We start from the raw sequence: 19,186 nt of genomic DNA, 5'->3' as shown, positions 1-19,186 counted from the left end.
CAGTGGCTGTTTCTTGAAGCTTCCCTCACCTCTCCTTCTGGCTCATGGACCCTGCTTATTGGGGATTAGACTTATTCAAAAACAGGCCACAAATTAAGATGCAGTTGCCTTGCTGGTCTGTGTTCCAGTCTAAAGGATCACAAGGAAGGGCAAACAAAATGAAATAATGATCTGCCAGTGTCCTACATCCCTAGCATCTTGGGTTCTTTTGTCACAGGGCTATGGCAGATTCCCCAGCTTTTGCTGCCTGGTTTCCACGGAGATATGATGCCAAGTAGAATCTAAATTTGGGGACCTCATCTGTTTACTTGGTACTACTTCTGCAGAATAAAATTCTTGTCTCTCACTAAAAACTTGCCGCCGCCCCCCCCCCCCGTAATATTACCTATTAAGTTTTAAACTTGGTTGTACTCATTTATGCCATAATTTCTTCACTGAGTATTAAGTAGATGACCTTGTAGGTTAAAATGGATGCATGTCAGAAGGAAATTAAGCATATCTTAAATGTTTCCAAGGCTATGGAACATTAGAAAGAAACAAATAGAGAGCAATTGGCATTTGTTCTTGGGATTGGGTACTAATAACTAATTGGCACCTGCATATATAGCTAGAATATTGATAAGGACACCCAATAAACCCTGGGTTCTGACATTTTTATCAGGAGAAAATATTGTCGAGGAAAGCTCCGTGAAAGAAAACTCTGTAAAATTGTTATGAGGAGAAATGACAGCAGAACATTTCATTTAATCCTGTGTGCACATAATCAATGTGTAGAGGGGAGCAATGGCAAGCTTTGCCCTGGTTGTGTTTGCAGTGTACCTGTGTGCATTGATAATGTATGCCTGTAGGCTCATAGGCATGATCAGTAACTGCAAAAAGCAAAACCCTCAACCACATGTGTGAGCCTTCTGTGTACCGTTTTAGTGCACATATTGGCATGCATTGAAAGAATGCAGAAGTACAACAGTGCCCAGAATTCATTGTGTGGGGGAAATGTACTTTAAAGCTATAGTGTGTACACGGCGAGAGAGAGAGAGAGAGAGAGAGAGAGAGAGAGAGAGAGAGAGAGAGGTTTCAGGGGAAAAGCAAGAGTGGAGTAGAGGAATGCATTTCTCCATCGATACTCTACACTCAATTGGGGTAAGAGAGCCAAAGAAATTAAGCAGAATCGCCCCTCATATCTTCTTTGGTTTGACCCAAAGAAGAAGAAAAAGAAAGTACATATGTATGGCAGGTTAGTAAAAGTTTACCACCTGCCATCCTGCTCATGTGATCTTGTTCATCATAATTCATGTAGGATCTTGGCAATAACTTTGATGTTAACACAAGCAAACCTTTATGTCAGAGAAAGTATAAATATATACAGGGGGACAGAACAAATATTGCAAGGATAACAATAGAAAAAATTCATTGTAGTTAGTTTGTCTGCGTTCATGTTATTCTACATGAATAATACAAGCTTTGAAACATCTACCTGTGTGGATTACAAGCTTCCATCATTTAGAAAAAAGAAAGATAGAATAAACCAGGGACTAGTGGATAAAGTTGGTGCTTGTGAACATACCAAAAACATCCATTGAGGCTCTATTTCTTTGCTGCAGTTGTCCCCCTTAAGTCTGAATTGGCAGTTGAAATTCTGGAGAAGGGACAGGTGCGATTCTGGATGCAGGCTGAGAAATTGTCTCCTCATGGTAAAGTCAACTTTGTATTTAATGACAAGGAAATTGTTAATGGAGAGGTAAGTGGTTGGAACTAACTGCTTCTGTAACAGGGTGTTATCCAATGCACTCCTTCTGTCAGCAAAAGGATTTATGCTCACACCACAGAAGTTCCCCTGCATGCACCCCATGCACTCCCCAAATCTACTCCAGGGTGTGGTTTGAGTGAAAACCCAGAATAGACTTTTGGGGGGAGAGGGAGAGAAGGTTATATGTGCGCCCAAAATTCAGCTGCAAACTTACCACTTAACATTATGTCTGTATGTACTTTAACACTGTGGGGTTGTTTCTAATAAATTATCCAGGAGGTTTTGAAAACATTATATTTTGGGAGATCAGAAGATGACTTTTCTGCTCACTTTTATTTTTGCTCTTGAAGAAATACAAGATGAAGGTTGACCACACTTCTGGTATGATTGAAATGGTTATGGATAGACTTGAAGATGTGGATGAAGGCACCTATACCTTTCAAATTCAGGATGGCAAAGCAACCAATCAGTCCAGTCTTGTTCTTATTGGTGATGGTAAGAGTTTCTAATATGCCTTTTTAATGTATGGTTTAACATACATTTGTAGAAGGTTAATTTTCTTTAATCAGAAACTAGACTTGTATGCTAATTGTACTTTTTGCAAACTTCATTTAATGTTTTAATTGTACAGTGGAAAGTGTTATGTTTCAGACAGTAAATTATGAGTAAATTATGAAACTACAGAAGTGCTGCCAACTGATTAATATGGAACGTGTGTTGCAGAAGTAGAATTTTGCATAGAAAACCCTATAGAAAACCTTAAGAAAAGAATGTTCTAGACTGGGATCCAAATAAATACATAACTAGTTCCTCCCTTCCAGTGAAACTTTTGTTTTCTGAACAGAAGCTGTTGAAGGCATACAGCAAACTATGTTGAAACTTAAGGGAGTTTCCAAAGCATGCTGTCATCGCCAGTCAGTGACTGCATGAAATATATATTTACTGTTGCAAATAATTATTTGGGTTTATACTAAAAATGGGATTGACAGAAACAAAATGCACCCCCTGTGAATGATAATAATTCATACTTATCACTATTTAACATCTACTTAGCACCTGTAGTGTGCAACTTACAATGTCATGCTTTTCTCCATGATTATCACCTCAAACCAGTATTGTTACTGCTAGGTATTGTTGTTGTTGTTGTTTTGTTTAAGTGAAAACCTATAAGAATTTGTGTGGCTCAGTTATTTACTACATGTGAAATTTTAATAGTGGTGAGGACTATGCAGGTCAGCTGTGATAATAACATTGTGAGTAGATTAGTTCAGCATTTGTTGTGAATAATATTTTAAAACTACTTTACAATATCATATCGCCCTCATCCTACTTTGGTCAGTCAGTGCTCAAAATGGGGCAGGATCATGTGGAATGCGATCCTGCTTTTTTACGATAGACGTAACATTGGTCCACTTCTTTTTTCTACAGACATAAAAACGGCCTTTGAATTTTATACAAAACCATCCCATTCCCATACCCTTCTATGGTCTAGTCATGCTTTTAAAAGTTATTTACTCATAATTAGCTCCACCATATTGGAATATACATTTCATTAAAAATCAATTGCACCCACCCAGTTCATGATTCAGCAAGTGTGTCACAGCCGGCTTAGGTATGCAGATCTTCTGTCTCTCAAAGATGGCTATATTTTAATCTATTTAAAAATGTCTAGTGTTCCAGAAACTACAGAAAGAAGCAGAATTCCAGAGGCAAGAGTGGTTCAGAAAGCAAGGTAAGACATCATACAAAAAGGAGAAGACTATTGAAACATTTTAGCTGATTTAATTCAGTTCTGTATGTCTAAAATTTAATGAGCAAATTTTTTAAAGGGCATTTAAAAAGGCAATTATTATATTTTTATTTTTCTTACCCATTAGATTTCAAGAGTCATCCCTCTGAATGACTGAGAACTTTCCCCTTGAAGTCTGTTCATAGGTGGTTTGCATTCAAACCATTTGTCAAACAGACCTCAAGAGGGATTGCTCTCAGTGCTCATAAGCTGATCAGTACTGAGAGCCATCCCTTTTGAATGCTGATTGGCCCTGACAGACAGCCCTTCAAAGGTGTTCGGCAATCCCCTTTCCAGTTCTTGCCTGATGTCATAATGATGTTAGGTGCTTGCAGGTGGACAGCTCTATCAGTTTGTCAACGTTGGCCTACAGGAGTGTGGGAGAAGGAGGGACCAGACTGGTCAGCAGTTCCACACCCCTCCCTTAGAAAAAAGAGGATCACTTTGCATAATTTTCCCTGAATGTGCTTCACGATTTGTTTATTTGTTGCTAGCAGCTTTCACCCTTTACATTGCCATGTCTAGGAAGCTGTAAAGCAGGGATGGAGGATGAAGCTAAATCTCTCAAATTTGCAGTTTCTGAAGCAATAGGAGAGCTGATACACAGCTATCCTTCAAAATTCCCACTGAAGTTTCTGGTGCAGTCTCCAACCATTTTTTTTACAAAAATGCATATATTAAGGTGAAATGTGTATAAAAATGAACTTATTAGTGAAAATAACATACCGTATTTTTTGCCCTATAGGACACACTTTCCCCCTCCAAAAATGAAGGGGAAATGTGTGTGCGTCTTACGGGGCGAATGCAGGCTTTCGCTGAAGCCTGGAGAGCGAGAGGGGTCGGTGCGCACCGACCCCTCTCACTCTCCAGGCTTCAGGCAGCTCTGCGCAACCATCCGGAGACCGGCGCGACTTCCCGCCAGGCTCCCGAGTGCTGCGCAGAGCTGCCTGCAGTCCCGGGCTCCGCGCAGCTCTGCGCAGCCCTCGGGAACCCGGCGCAAAGTCGCGCTGGGCTCCCCGAGGGCTGCGCAGAGGTGCCTGCATTCCGAAGCCTGGGGCGTGCTGAAGAGCACGCCTGGGCTTCGCAGAGCTATCCGCAAGCCTGGGGAGACCGGTGCGACTTCCCGCCGGGCTCCCTAGGCTTGCGGATAGCAGGCTGTTCTTGGGGCTGGGGTCTTGGAGCTGCGTCAGCCCCGCGCCTGGGGGGGAAATATTTTTTTTCTTTATTCCCCCCCCCCTAAAAAAAACTAGCTGCATCCTATGGGGTGGTGCGTCCTATGGGGCAAAAAATACGGTACCCAAATCTATTATATTAGAAGAATATATGCAAAATATTAGTCAAAACTGCATACAAAAATGTATTTATTAGAAGAAATTTGCACTAGAATGCTGAAGAATTCCCATAAGGATTTAAAGAAAAACAACTCGCTACAGAAATATGGAAAAAAAGAAGAATTTAAGATTGGGAAAATGTGAAACTGAAAGAAATGAAATTGACAGATCCTCCTATCCCTATTGTGGAGGGTACAAAAGAGAGGCCAGAGTGCCAGCACAGTTGCCACTTATAATAGTGGCGGCAGCAGCAACAAATCCTTAGGGGAAGAGAAAGAAGCTGTATTAGCTGTAGTGCCACAGTTAATGGTGTGCCCCACCCCCAAGAATTTCTCCTCCTCCTGCAGAACTTCTGTATAATGGTCCCCACACTTCATCTTCCCACAAATTGGGTGAGGAATTTTGAGGGGCTGTTTGTGCTCAGCTCTTGTTGCGCAACAACAACAAATCTAGAGCATATAAAAAATAGAGAGCAGTATGAAAAAAATATTTGATTCTGCCTGTGTCATGATTTCTGAGGGGATTTATTTTGTATATCATTTCAAACAGGTCCACATTTTGTTGAGTATCTGGGATGGGAAGTTACCCCTGAATGCAATGTGTTACTGAAATGCAAGGTAAGAAACAGCTACAGCTTGGGTAGTTTGTGAAAAAAGAAGCACAAGTCGCAAACACAAGAACTGTTAGTGGTCAGCTGGCTCTTGGGTGCATTTACAGAATCCAGGATTGTACACTGATCACAAACCTAATGGTCGCTATCACAGATCCAGTACAGTGGTACCTTGGTTCTCGAATTTAATCCATTCAAAAACCAAGGTGTGGCTTCCGATTGGCTGCAGGAGCTTCCTGCACTTAAGTGGAAGCCATGTCGCACATTCGGATTCCGAAAAACGTTTGCAAACAGGAACACTTACTTCCGGGTTTGCGCCATTCGGGAGCCGATTTGTTCGACAACTAAGCTGTTTGAGAACCAAGCTACTACTGTATTGCCATCTCAAATATTGATCTGTACTTTGAAATCACATTACAAATTTGGTTATGATGTCTTAAAGTTGAACAAACAACTTTCCAAAATATATAGTGGATAGTAGATATAGGATGCTTGTTTTTGGTCTCAAGACCAAGAACCGAGTGAACAAATGGTTTGAAGAATCTTTATCTACTTTCTGCATTGTTTGTTCATGTTTTGCTACCCAAAGCAGGCTGTTTGATGCATGTTTTCTATATAAAAGAAAGTACATTAGCATACTTTCATTTTAGGTAGCCAATATCAAGAAAGAAACGCATATTGTTTGGTACAAAGATGAAAGAGAGATAATGGTTGATGAAGAACATGACTTTAAGGATGGCGTATGTACTCTGCTGATAACAGAGGTGAGTGGCCCCCTTCTCCCTTGATGCTTCCACTTCAGATGTGGCAGATTTCCTAAATGGGCAGTGCTTCCAGAGATGAAAAGGTGTTGCTACTGCTTGATTTTATTTTGTTCACAGTTTTCTAAGAAAGATGCTGGTATATATGAAGTAATATTGAAGGATGACAGAGGGAAGGACAAGAGCATATTGAAGCTTCTGGACACAGGTGAGAATAACGTGTAAAATTGTGCTGTTTCTGTTTACTTGGAAATAAGCACCTGTGGATTCAATCTGACTTATTTCTAAGTAATTGTGTGTAAGATTGTGGCCTTAATTTCACAAGGAATCAGCAGCAAAACAATTTTTTAAAAATTTCCAGAAGAGTTTTCTGATTGTACATCCCAGTCCTCCATTATTTCAGTGTAGTTCCTTAGTGGACTGTGCTCCTATGAAAGGAAGGGTGGTATAAAACCAGATTATGGTCATCAGTGCTGTTTTCTAGAAAAAGAGGTGCCAGAACTCACCATGAAAACCTCCCTTGTTCTTCTATAATGGCAGTGGTGCCCACCTGAGAGGTGCCAGAACTGAGTTCTGGTGAGTTCAGGTTGAAAGAAAGCTCTGATGGTGATGATGATCTTTAATGTTCAGTTTGTGGAGCCAGGAATTCCGTTTTTTAAACTAATCGTTTATTTTATCCAGCTCTTTTCTAAATTCATTTCATGTTAGTGAACCCTTTCTGTTTTGCAATTGTGATTTGTGTCACTAGAAGGAAACTAGGGGGAGCCTAAGCTGTTTTGATACCCTCAGGGACTATATAAGGATGCCCAGGAGGACCATAGCTTTGTGGTCCTTTGCATACAGAAGATCCCTGGTGTCTCCCTGGTGTCCCTGGTGTCTCCCTGGTGTCCTTGTGGCTGGAAAAGACTTCTGTCTGAACCCCTAGAGACTCTCTGCCAGATAAACAATACTAAGCTAGATGGATCCGTGGTCTCGCCTAGTATAAGGCACTTTCCTGTCTTCCTATATACATCTTGGATTGCAAGATACAAGAGGCAATGTCACCATACTCTGTTGGGGCACAGCTTAAATATTGCTTCCTCTATCCACCAGTGATGCTTCCCTAAGCAGTCACTTGGATTACTTTGTAGTTAGGTGAATCTTAAAGAAGACTTCTTTGTTAGGCATAAACTGCACAAGTTTCAAAACCTGTCTCTTTTATAAAGGAATGTTCTTTTGAAGTACAATAAAACCAAACAGAAACAAAGGGGTTCAGCATGACATTAAAACTATGAAGGAAACATGCAAACTCCTTAAGAATCTTTGCAACACATTTTAAAAGGCAACTCAGATTTCCTGCAGGAATCTACTTGCAGGAATGCTCCAGATTAGCCGGGGAACTTCAGGGCAGCATTCAGCTACAACCAGGCATGTCTGATCTGGGAACACTTAGTCTCAGTCTCTGGATTTGTTTCCACAGCTTTTGCAGATTTGATGACGGAAGTATGCAAAGTGATTGGTGAGTATTTAATTCCCCCTTCTCCTGATGAATGACTCATTTGTATTACTCCATGAAAGACTGTAAGACTACAAAAATATGTGTTATATTTTCAGCTTTATCTGCAACAGAACTGAAGATCCAGAGCACAGAAGAAGGCATCAGATTATATTCATTTGTTAGCTACTACTTGGAAGATCTGAGAGTGAGCTGGTCACACAAGTAAGTGGGTGAGCTCTTGCCAGTACAGTAATTAAGATCTCATTCAACAGGAACATTCTATACACATTTAAATTTAGGGCACATCCAGAGTGCTGCATAACTCCATGCTGGCTTTGAATCAGCTTAATGCAACCAATTTTTTGTATACATGCTGTGCTGTGCCTGTGGCTCAGATATGCAGATGATATGTGATCAACCTCAGACAACTCCAGGGATCCAAAGGCCAAGCAAGTGATCCTCGGTGAGATCAGACACAGCATGTCCCAATACACGTTTATGCAGCAAAATACCTCCCTCTGAACTCAATAGGACTTGCAGTCAAGTAAGTGTTCTTAGGACTGCTACCTCAGAAAGTGTCACACCTAGTTTATGTATTTGTTTATTTTATTTAATTGACTTCTACAACCCCTTTTATATATATAAAAAAACGATTTGCAAAGCCTCACACAAACAAAACACATTCCCACAAGAATAAAGCACATTATTAAAGATATAAAATCAACAACAGAATAAATTTTGGGGGCAATACTAGTGCTAGGTCTTCTTCAACTGCACCACCGTTCTTGTTTAGAGAGGTATGCAAATGGTTGCTTCTTCTAATTTTTCTGTGTTGTTGGTTTGGGAAAGTAAGGGCACAATGCCCTTACCAGTTACATATTATGTAATAACTGCAAACATCACCTGATAACTTGAAAATTTATGATCAGCAGGTATTGAGGGTTTGGGGTGTCTGGCCCATCAGCTGAAAACAGTTCCCTACACTTGGTCTGTGCCTTCCTTTTATAGGGAGATTGCTGACATCGTGAGCAGTGGATCCTTTCTGAATGGCTAGAAAGTACCCAGAAGGTGCATGAAGCAGGAGAGCCTTGGAGAGAGCCTGTGTTAGTCAGAGCAGCTTTTAGCACCCCACAGTTAGTTTTAAGTGCACACAGTCAATACCACTGTGATAGTTTAAATGCTAACCTTTAATCATACCTCCTGCTTTAGTGTTGATATTCCTGCAAGGGAATATGTGCTGAGGTTCAAGTTTGACAGGCACAGCAGCTGTAGACTGAAGACAATCCTTTGAAGTCATATTGGAAAAAACTCCTTTGAAGCATATGGCATTGTCTCTTACTGAAAGAAAATAGAGCTAGCACAGAAATGTTACTTTGACAGGCCATTATCTTTAATAGAATTTATCTAAAACTTGTGTCTCAACTTGGTTTCCTTGTTCTTCTTTTCCCAGTGATGTTAAAATGAAGTATACAGAAAGAGTTAAGACTGGTGTTACTGGGGAGCAAATCTGGTTGCAAATTAATGAGCCAACACCAAGCGACAAGGGAAGATATATATTGGAGCTCTTTGATGGCAAAACTGGACACACAAAGACAGTGGATCTTTCTGGGCAAGGTAGATAGATTCCTTTTTCTTTATCATACCTTCTATTTTTTAATGCAGAAACTGAGAAAAATTATTCTGAGTCCAAATGACAATGGCTCTTACTCTTCTGGTTATATGATTCTCAATGTAACTCCCAATAGGCTGAGCTAGAGCTTGTAGGCCTGCTGGGCTCCTCACAACTTGAGCTTCAAGAGCATACTAGGCAGTGGAGTTTATGGCTGATAAGTTTTTGTTTGTTAATATTTCATTTTAAATATTTCCCCCTCCTTACAGAGGTACTTAAAGCAGCAGGAGAAATCCAAGGAATCCAAGGAACAATAATTTGCATTGTTAAAATAATAAAAGGCAGGACACAACAGTGTCCCAATTTCCACATTATGCTCCACCATGGTTTTTCTTTTTTTGTCACATCCATAGCCATTCCAGAAGGCTAACCATGGTTCGTTTTCTGTCAGCAAACCACTAAATCCAAAGAAATCTCAATAAAGAAATAACCACACAAATTATATTTATAAAAACTATTAACTTAATCCTGTTCTCTTTTTTTAAGCCTTTGATGAAGCCTTTGCTGAATTCCAGAGGTTAAAGTAAGTATAATTCATGGAAGATACAATCTACATAGGATAATGGGGGTTCTGTTTTAGAAAGTGTGGGGCTCAGAGATGGCCACTGCTGGCACCCACAACATTGCTAGAGGTAAGCATGACCAGAAGTGACAGTTGCACACTCTCACTCATCATGACCACTTAGAGAGGAATGGGGGGGGGGGAGAGAGAGCATCAGCAGCCCAGATGTTTGAGAGGATTTCCCACTGTGGAAGGAGAGGAGGAAGCAGCCTGGACTTTATACCCACTCTCAAGTCAGGTTCTGGTGGAGAGAAGTACAGGGGGATATAGGGGGGGGGTAGGTGGCTGACAAATGTTGCTGTAGAAAGGTCCTGGGTTGAGCTGAGGACCTGGACTCCAGCTTGGGAGCTAAGGCTTCCCTAAATAAGAAGGTGGTATGGCATTCTGGGGAACTTTAATTGCCCCCCCCCCCGATTTTTGACAGAAAGTTATTCCATTGCTCAGCTTTTATTAGCATTAAAAAAAATATCAGTGATTTTTCCATTGGTCAAGACTAGTTTCAGCATTAGAAGACAGAGAAATCTATGTCCTGTGTTGTTAAGAGTGTTTACATGATATGTATAAAAACATCATTAAAACTATGCTGATATGTTATGAGAAATTGTGTCATCACATTGAATCGTTTGCAGACAGATTTAGGTCAACGGTGTGGGAGTGTGGGGGTGTGTAATGTGAAATATATAAAGAGAAACTGCTTTCTGTCTCCATACTTCTAACATCAAATGAAACTGAGGATGCCTTCTTTTGTCTTTTTCAATTTCAGAGCATTGGCGATTGCAGAGAAAAGTAAGTGGATTGTCAGTTGGTGTCTGCCTTGACTAGCAATAGGATGCTGTACTGCTAGTAGGAAATTTCAATGTAGCTTCCTTTTGAAAAGAGTATTTCTGTTTAGAAATCTACAGGTTGATCACTAGCAGGCATTCAGACAGGCTGAACTAGTCATGAAGCCGTTATCTGTGTTCCCCTCACACTCACTGCCCCACTTTAGCATCCCTATAGAGACTGCTTCTTGCCTACCATGTGCAAGAAGGGCAGAACTGCTTCCCTTAGCCTGCACCGTAGCATATGGGAGTGCTTTTTATTCCTTGCTGGCCTTGATTGCCCATCAATCAACATTCATTGTAAGTAGCCAAGCCACAAAATGGAACAGTTTGTCACCCACAACTGTACTTTTCTAGCAGTATTGTTATGTGTATGCCTTTGAATGCAATTCTACTTTGATGCCATTTATATATTTATGGTATTTATATTTTGCCCTTTAGTGGGTTCCCAGCATAGCTTACAGCAAAATTATAGGAGGTGACGATTTTGGGGGGGGTTTCATACCTGGCCCCCGTGCATGTTGGCGGAGCACACATAAGCCCCTGTTATATCCCATTTCACCCCTGTTTCTCTCCCCATTCTGCCTCCGTTCTGCCTTCTTCCAGGTCCGAAAGGACCCGCACATTGGCAGACGCATCACTTGGATGCGCACAAAATGGTCACCGTTTGTGTAATAAAAGATATAACTACTGTATGCTACACACTATGTCAGCCGCAAAGTGGCAGACTCATGTCAATTTCTCTCTCCTTCATAATGCATAATAAAATTTAAATATGGCCATGATGTTGCAGCATTATACACTTCCCCACCCTTGACAGTAACAGCTACCAGAGGCGGCTGTTGCACATGGTTTCCATAAAAAGGTTCCAGGTTCAACCTTTGGCATCTTTAGGTAGGTCTGGGAAAAGATTCCTGTCTGAAACCCTGGACAACTACTGCCAGTGTAGAAAATTACTGGGATAGATAGACTAATGGCCTGCCTCAGGATAAGACAGTGACCTATGATGGTAAGCGGGGCTTGGAAAATGCATAACACCAGGACAAGAGAGCACAGGCTAAGATTTATTATAAGACCAATAAGAAAAGCTTGAGAACTGGACTCGGTCCTGCTGCTTCTGATGGAAGCTCCATTTTATCAAAAAGTGAAGAAATCCAGCAGTGGTGAATGACCATAACAGCTTGCACTTCAAGAACTGTGATGTGTTGAGCCTTTAAAGGTAAAGGTACCCCCTGACCATTAGGTCCAGTCGCAGACGACTCTGGGGTTGCATGCTCATCTCGCTCTGTAGGCCGAGGGAGCTGGCGTTTGTCCGCAGACAGCTTCTGGGTCATGTGGCCAGCATGACTAAGCTGCTTCTGGTGAACCAGAGCAGTGCACGGAAACACCATTTACCTTACCTATTTACCTACTTGCACTTTGATGTGCTTTCAAACTGCTAGTTTGGCAGGAGCTGGGACCGAACAATGGGAGCTCACCCCGTCGCGGGGATTCGAACCACCAACCTTCTGATCGGCAAGCCCTAGGCTCTGTGGTTTAGACCACAGCGCCACCCGCATCCCTGTTGAGCCTTTACTTGCACTATTACTGGCTTTTAAATTTAGGCACATCAGATGAAAACCCTCCTTGTTCAGCTTGTGGCACTGTAAGATCTACCTGTCCATCTTTCATTAATGGAGCCAGAGGTTGGCAGTCAAATAAGCATGCAACATCCCAAGTAAATTTCACATTGCTTTCACTTCGAGCAAAGCGAGCTGGAAATACCAAATATCTTTCTCAGTTTGCATTCATCACCGGCAGCTTGTAGAAGTATGAGATAAAAGAAAGGCACTAGAGGGGAATTGAAATCTAGGGCAGAGATTGTTTTGCAGACAACAAAGAAAAATGTGCTAATGTATTTTCAGATCGTGCCCGGGTGCTTGGAGGGCTGCCCGACGTTGTCACCATCCAGGAAGGCAAGGTACAGTAAATTAATTGAAACTTCTGAAGAGACAGTTCTGTAACTTTCTTCTTCTGAAAGAAGAGAGAGCGTAAGAATACTCAAGCTTTGCTTCTTTTAATCAAGAGACAGCACTCTTCATTCATCCTCTCAGTGCATAATTTCACCATGGTAGCCAGACTACCTTTATGTATTTAGGGAACACTCATTTGTTAAGCATGATATGGAAGACTGAAGAGGGTGTCAGCCAAGGTTCAGGCCACAATCTAACATAGATTTAAGATTACTTAACCCCATTGATTCCAGTGGCTTTCAGTGTGCTTATGTTTGTAGTAGGGCTCAAGGTGCATGAATCAACTCAATGGATGACTTATGAAGAACTGACTCTTTAGAAATTCATACTTTATGCACAAGATCCACCACTGCAGTAGTTCAAACCCTCTTCTTCTAATCATGCGCAATCTTCCTGTGTGATGACACAGATCTTCAGATGTTTTTAAAAAGAGACATAAAGACAGTCTGGAAAGTAGTTCAAAGTCATTGGATAAGCCTGCTTGTGGCCAATATCAATTCTAACATTAGGACCTTAGCCCTAAAGACATTTGCTTGGAAATATGTTTCACATATTTCAGTGGAATGTACTTACAAAGAAGTATGCTTAAGACTATGAATAGTTCTGCTAGGGTGTGCAGAGGAAGAAAAGGGAGGAGAAGCTCCACTGTGCAGCCAAAAGTGCTTGGACTTAGCAGAACTGTTTAGTTGGATATCTCCCTAACAGTTTATTGATTTCAGTAAATTTCTATGCAAACTGACCTAATCAGCTTTCCAGACTAAGATTTGGATTGGAATGTAAGTATCATAAGGATTTCGTATATCTTCAAATTTTGTAATACAGCACTTGGCTTAAAAAAACACACCAAAATATATTTAAAATGTGTATTTTAGGATAAAAATATATTTGCAAATGGCATACAATGAGATAAATTATCTATTTAAATATGTAATATATTTAAATATTGTGATAAAATAATAATTTAAGCACAATTTTTATATAGCTTTTTTAAAAGCAGATAAATGCAGTAACGGAGCTGAACAGAGTTATGAACGAACTCAAGCAAAATGTATATGGACCAGAAATATAATTATACATTCATCCCTACTTAAACTGTGGCCTAAATTAACATAAATCTTTGTATTCTAGTGTAACTGGGATTTGGATCTCTGCCACTGAAAATCAAGTCCAAGATTTTAATTCTGTGGCAAAATCAATAAGGGTGGGAGGATGGTTTCTCTCTGTGATGGAGTTAAAATAATTTAAGAGAAATGCTTTCTCATAATCATTTAATTAAATATGCCAGAATTATTAACATTAGGCTTTGGTCCAAATGGTGTTATAAACTGCTTTATATAGAATTTTACAATAAGGGGTAGAATAGATATCCTGGTGATCTTGTTTCATTTCATCTGTTCTCAAAAAAATAACACTGGTCAACAACAAATTTGTTGTCTGTGTTTTTTCAGTTGATTTAGGACAAATCTGATGCGCTGAATCCAAAAATCACATTGGTTTTGCTCAATCAGGTCAAGTTTTTGAGCTATGGCCACATGTCATTTTTTTACATTTTTGTTCACATGTACGCTTGTGTGGAGCATTTTAGAAGAAGTTGGTGGGGGTAAAATGCCATGCCGAATAATTGTTTTCATTGGAAATGATTATTTTAATGACAAGAAGTATTCAGGTCCGATAGTTCTGGGTGATTATGTCGAAAAGGGATCAGTTTGAAGTCATAAAACCTCGAAATCTTCCATAACTTGGTTTGGCAAAGCATAAAGTTGGGGGATCAAACTAAGTTAATGGGGCAGCCGCCCCACGAAGTATCCTGATCTTCAATCAGCACGTTGTCCTGTAGCTCATTGTGATGAAATTCCAGTGCCTATCTTCGGAGAACTTCCTGACATTAGTGACGAAGATGCCTCCAGTCTTAAAGGACATGAAGAAGAAGTGGTTCTTGAAGATGGTGCTCCACATCCATTTTCCCAAAAGGAGTTGAATGATCTAGTTCGTGACCTCAGCTTGTCAAAGGACTCTGCCGAACTGTTGGCATCCAGATTGAAGGAAAAAACCTCCTCTCTGACAGTGCTCGCATCAGCTTCTTCCGCCACAGGCATCAAGAGTACCTCCATTTTTTCTCGGAAGAGAACGACTTGGTGTACTGTGCAGATATTGCGCAGCTTCTGCTCAAGCTTGGAGTGCCACAGTATGAACCCAAAGATTGGAGACTGTTCATTGACAGCAGCAAGCGATCAGTGAAATGTGTTCTGCTACACAACGGCAACCAGTTTGCCTCTATACCCCTGGCTCACTCGACTACACTGAAGGAGAACTATGAAGCGGTGAAGTATGTGCTAGAGAAAATTGGTTATGATCAGCATAAGTGGTTTATTTGTGTTGACCTGAAGATGATGAACTTTTTGTTGGGACAACAGTCTGGCTTCACCACGTACCCATGTTTTCTGTGCATGTGGGATAGTAGGGACCATGCTCAGCATTACACAAAGAAGGACTGGCCTGTGCGGGAGGAATTGGTGCCTTGCAAAGAAAGGAACGTCATCAACGACCCTCTGGTGGACAGAGACAGAATACTCTTCCCACCGCTGCACATCAAGCTCGGCTTAATCAAGCAGTTCACCAAGGCTCTGGACAAGGATGGTGACTGCTTCACTTACTTGTGCCAGGCTTTTCCAGGATTGACCGAAAGCTGGCATCTTTGACGGTCCTCAGATCCATCAGCTCATCAGAGATCCAGAGTTTGGAAACTCAATGAACGAAGTGGAACTGGAAGCGTGGAAGGCATTTGTTCTGGTAGTGAAGAACTTTATTGGCAACAATAAGGCCAGAAACTACGCAGAACTTGTCAACAACATGCTGACTGCTTTCAGAAACCTGGGCTGCAACATGAGCATCAAGATGCACTACCTATTTTCACATATGGACCGGTTTCCTGAGAACCTGGGTTCAATGAGTGACGAGCAGGGGGAGAGATTCCATCAGGACATTAAAGAGATGGAGACCAGGTATCAGGGTCTCTGGGACGCAGTCATGATGGCTGACTACTGTTGGACTCTGAAGAGAGACCTCCCTGCCACTGAGCATTCCTGGAGTTCCAAGAAACGGAAGTTCAAGCCCTGAAGTTTGAAAAATGGTGAAGCAACATGCAATTTACGTGTACTTACCTTTATCATTGCCCACCATTCAGTTTACAGTAAACCTGACCTGATGGAGAGAAACGGATGCCATTTCCTGATTCAGCAGTGCAAAAATACCCTAAATCAGTTGTAGAAATCTAGACAACATTCAAAAAGTAAAAAATTGTTGCCCAGTGTAATAATACTTAGATGGTCATATGTAAGCATTACATTTTTTAAGATTCTGGATAACAATATCATATCAATAAACTAGGGTTTGCTTCCAACAGTCATCTACAAATGACTGCTTCTGGCCACCTGATTCAAAATTATGCTAGTTATAATCCATAAACAATTCTGAACACATGTGAAAAGGCAAAACACAACTTGTATGCTATTTAACCTGTAATAAAAAGGCACCTCACAGGAGTATAGCATATATTTGGCTCAGTGACTCCAGTAGTAGATTTACCCTTCAATTGCCCTGCAAGGAATAGTGTAACATGAACTGCTTTGTCCTCCACATTGCCCACTCCACATTGCATCCCCAGTCCTTTCATGAGATATACCAACACTAGCTTCCTGTCACCAGTCTTTGCCCAGTGCTGCTGATCTGTGGTAAATGAGGTTGAAGCCTGGTGGAGGGTGAGAAAAGCAGAAGAAAAACTGCTGAGTGTATAATTATAAATTCCTCTTGCAACATAAGTATTTTTCCGTTGATTGGAACGTGTCAAAATAAGTACATGATGGAATATGTGTCTAGACTAGGTTATTCCTTTCACATATAGACTGCATCAGAAACCAAGGAAATGCATAGCACTAAGAGATTTCTTGGCCTATATGAGCAGCAGAAAAATTATGCCCAGTTAGAAGCACATTTTAGAGCTTGTTATTTTGCTCCCTGTGTTAACTTATACTATGGTTGCTGAAGTTGTTGAGCTATGTTTTAGCTATTTTTTTAGGAAAATCGGCAAAAACAACAACACTTCTGATAAGGGCTGCAATACGCCCGGGTTTTCCCCAGACATTTTAAAAAATTCCGCCTAGACTCAATTTTTGGCAGACAAATCCCAGCTGTGTCCGGAAATTCTGGACATATGGCAGCCCTAACTTTTATAGATACCCATTCATTTTTAAAGTGCAATGAGTGAGCCCTGCTCCCATATTTGTTCATTCGTTTTTATTCAAATAAGAACTTGAAAGTATAAAAATTGAAAATTGGTTCATTTATTCATACATTTGCTTTTCACTGCTTTGGGAGCATTGATTAGCATTGATGGCGTCTACAGAAAGGGGGAAATCAGTGAAATTGACAGACTGGGAGGCTCTGTTTAGTCTGGATATAAACAGGGTGATATTTAAGGTGGCTGTGTCTCTGCACCTTTTAAAATTGTGAATAGAACAAGGACCCTCCATCCTGTATATCTGAAATTTGACTCAATCTAGGTCTGATGCCTAGATAAGTGGGGTATGGATTGTCTTGCAATTTGAATGAACCAAACACCATAGTTACAGGCAGCAGAAGAATGGCTGGATCTTCCACTAAAATCAATGGAAAACAAGTGAACAGATTATATTAATGAAACTTTAAAAGTAAAAACAAGTAGAAAATAAAATGTTTTCCTTCTGCTTTATTTTATGGGTACCTACATATTTATCCTACCATGGCTAATAGCCATTCATGGGGTAATATAAGTGAAGGAAAAATTAGATCATCTCCCTGGGCACTATAGGTCCAATCCAGTTTCAACCTTCTCTCCTTCTCATGCTTTTAATATGAAAATACATGTCAGACGTTCTGGTCACTGGTCTCCTGTATCACATCTAGCTTAGCCCTCATCAGTTCATTGAGAATTTTTCTGGCTGTGCAGCAGTACAATGTAAAAATGCTATCATCTCATCTTGTCTGATGTGTATCTCATAGCTGGCACTGTATAGTTTTTTATATAGGTGCATTACTTTGCTAGCTGTGCTCTGGTTATGCTAGCACTTACATAATGAAACAGTGTTCTCAGTGCTGTGTAAGTGGGTAATAAAAATTCACTTCAGCCTGACATTTGGCATTCAAGACTACAGACAGGGAGCTTTTATGCAGCAAGAAAATTGGAAACACATTTTTTCCTGTCCTGTGAAAAACTCAGGTTGAGATGCTGCCTTTTCCGAATTTCAGCTATACTTCAGATTTTTTTCCCTTGGCCAAAATATTTCCCCCCTAAATGCTCTGTATACATCATTGCTATATAATGTAAGCACTGATATAGGCATTCAAAAATATATACCCTGTATTATTAGTATTTAGTGGAGCTATGGTCATCACATGGAATGATTTATCCCAGACTTTAAATGCATGCAATACATGTAAGCAAACCTTTATATGCCAACCATTCTATCTTATTGATCCCTGGTTTAAGGACCCTTAGAATTGACCAGTCTGATTAATAATAAATTGAAGGAAAATACCAAAAAAACCCAAACCCATATTCCTGTAAGATAGACTTCAATTCCTATACACACTTTCATGGAATTGGGCCCCATTGAACACACAATGTGACTTAGATTAATACAAACTGTGCTGTAAATATGACGAATAAAGCTTCAGTTAATTTAGCATCACTTTATTCCTATAATTTGGAAAGGATTAATCATGCTGGGTTGTTGCCTTGCCAACTGTTGACTCCACTTATGAACCTTTGTTCTTATTTCTCCTTATATGAGGGAGCGTCAAATGGTATACCACTAAACAGTGTTCATAGTCCAGTTACTAATCAGGCAAAACCTTTAACTCAGCTGGGGCCTTTCCTAGCCCTCTATATTTCAGAGTCTCAGGGACAAACTTTGAGTGATGTGTTTTAAATAAGCACACTTAACTTGGGTGCATTAATTTCAGAGAAAGGGGAGTCGTGGGACTTTGATCTTCGAGTTTAGGCTCTTCTATCCTAGTTAGTTTAAACTCATTTCATATTGCACCTGCCCTGGGAAACTGCAATAGTTTAATGGCAGTGTACTAACCAGGTTAATAAACATGGATCTAATCAATTTGGATGTAACAGGAAACTGTGGTTTGAATTAACTAGAATAGAAACACCAATCCAGCACATGATGGGAGGAGAAACGTCAAGGGGTATTGATTTCAGGTTGAAAGCGAGGGAATCAGATGTACAGATATTATTATATTTTATTATATTATATTAGTAATAAAACTGCTCAGGCATTCTGATGAAACTGCTTGAATGTACTTTAATTGCAGCTTAATTACATGCTTAGCTGTTCTTTAGATTTAGAAGTCTAATTTGC

The 19,186-nt window shown here is 40.4% G+C and overlaps 1 protein-coding gene across 2 annotated transcripts in view; it reads left to right on the top strand.

The window, feature by feature from the left end:
• MYOM1 (myomesin 1) overlaps nt 1–19,186 on the top strand; it is a 72,101-nt gene that overhangs the window by 51,754 nt on the left and 1,161 nt on the right. For both annotated transcript variants that reach the window (XM_081874957.1, XM_081874958.1), the window contains 12 exons: nt 1,602–1,738; nt 2,098–2,242; nt 3,420–3,479; nt 5,417–5,484; nt 6,128–6,241; nt 6,359–6,446; nt 7,698–7,736; nt 7,832–7,937; nt 9,166–9,329; nt 9,871–9,907; nt 10,710–10,732; nt 12,672–12,727. In XM_081874957.1, the coding sequence (XP_081731083.1) occupies nt 1,602–1,738; nt 2,098–2,242; nt 3,420–3,479; nt 5,417–5,484; nt 6,128–6,241; nt 6,359–6,446; nt 7,698–7,736; nt 7,832–7,937; nt 9,166–9,329; nt 9,871–9,907; nt 10,710–10,732; nt 12,672–12,727 (1,037 nt within the window). The remainder of the gene's footprint in view (nt 1–1,601; nt 1,739–2,097; nt 2,243–3,419; nt 3,480–5,416; nt 5,485–6,127; nt 6,242–6,358; nt 6,447–7,697; nt 7,737–7,831; nt 7,938–9,165; nt 9,330–9,870; nt 9,908–10,709; nt 10,733–12,671; nt 12,728–19,186) is intronic.

The sequence above is a fragment of the Podarcis erhardii genome (genome assembly GCF_964252035.2).
Source record: "Podarcis erhardii genome assembly, chromosome: 8".
Lineage (NCBI taxonomy): Eukaryota > Metazoa > Chordata > Lepidosauria > Squamata > Lacertidae > Podarcis > Podarcis erhardii.
This window is presented reverse-complemented; position numbering and strand designations above follow the sequence as displayed.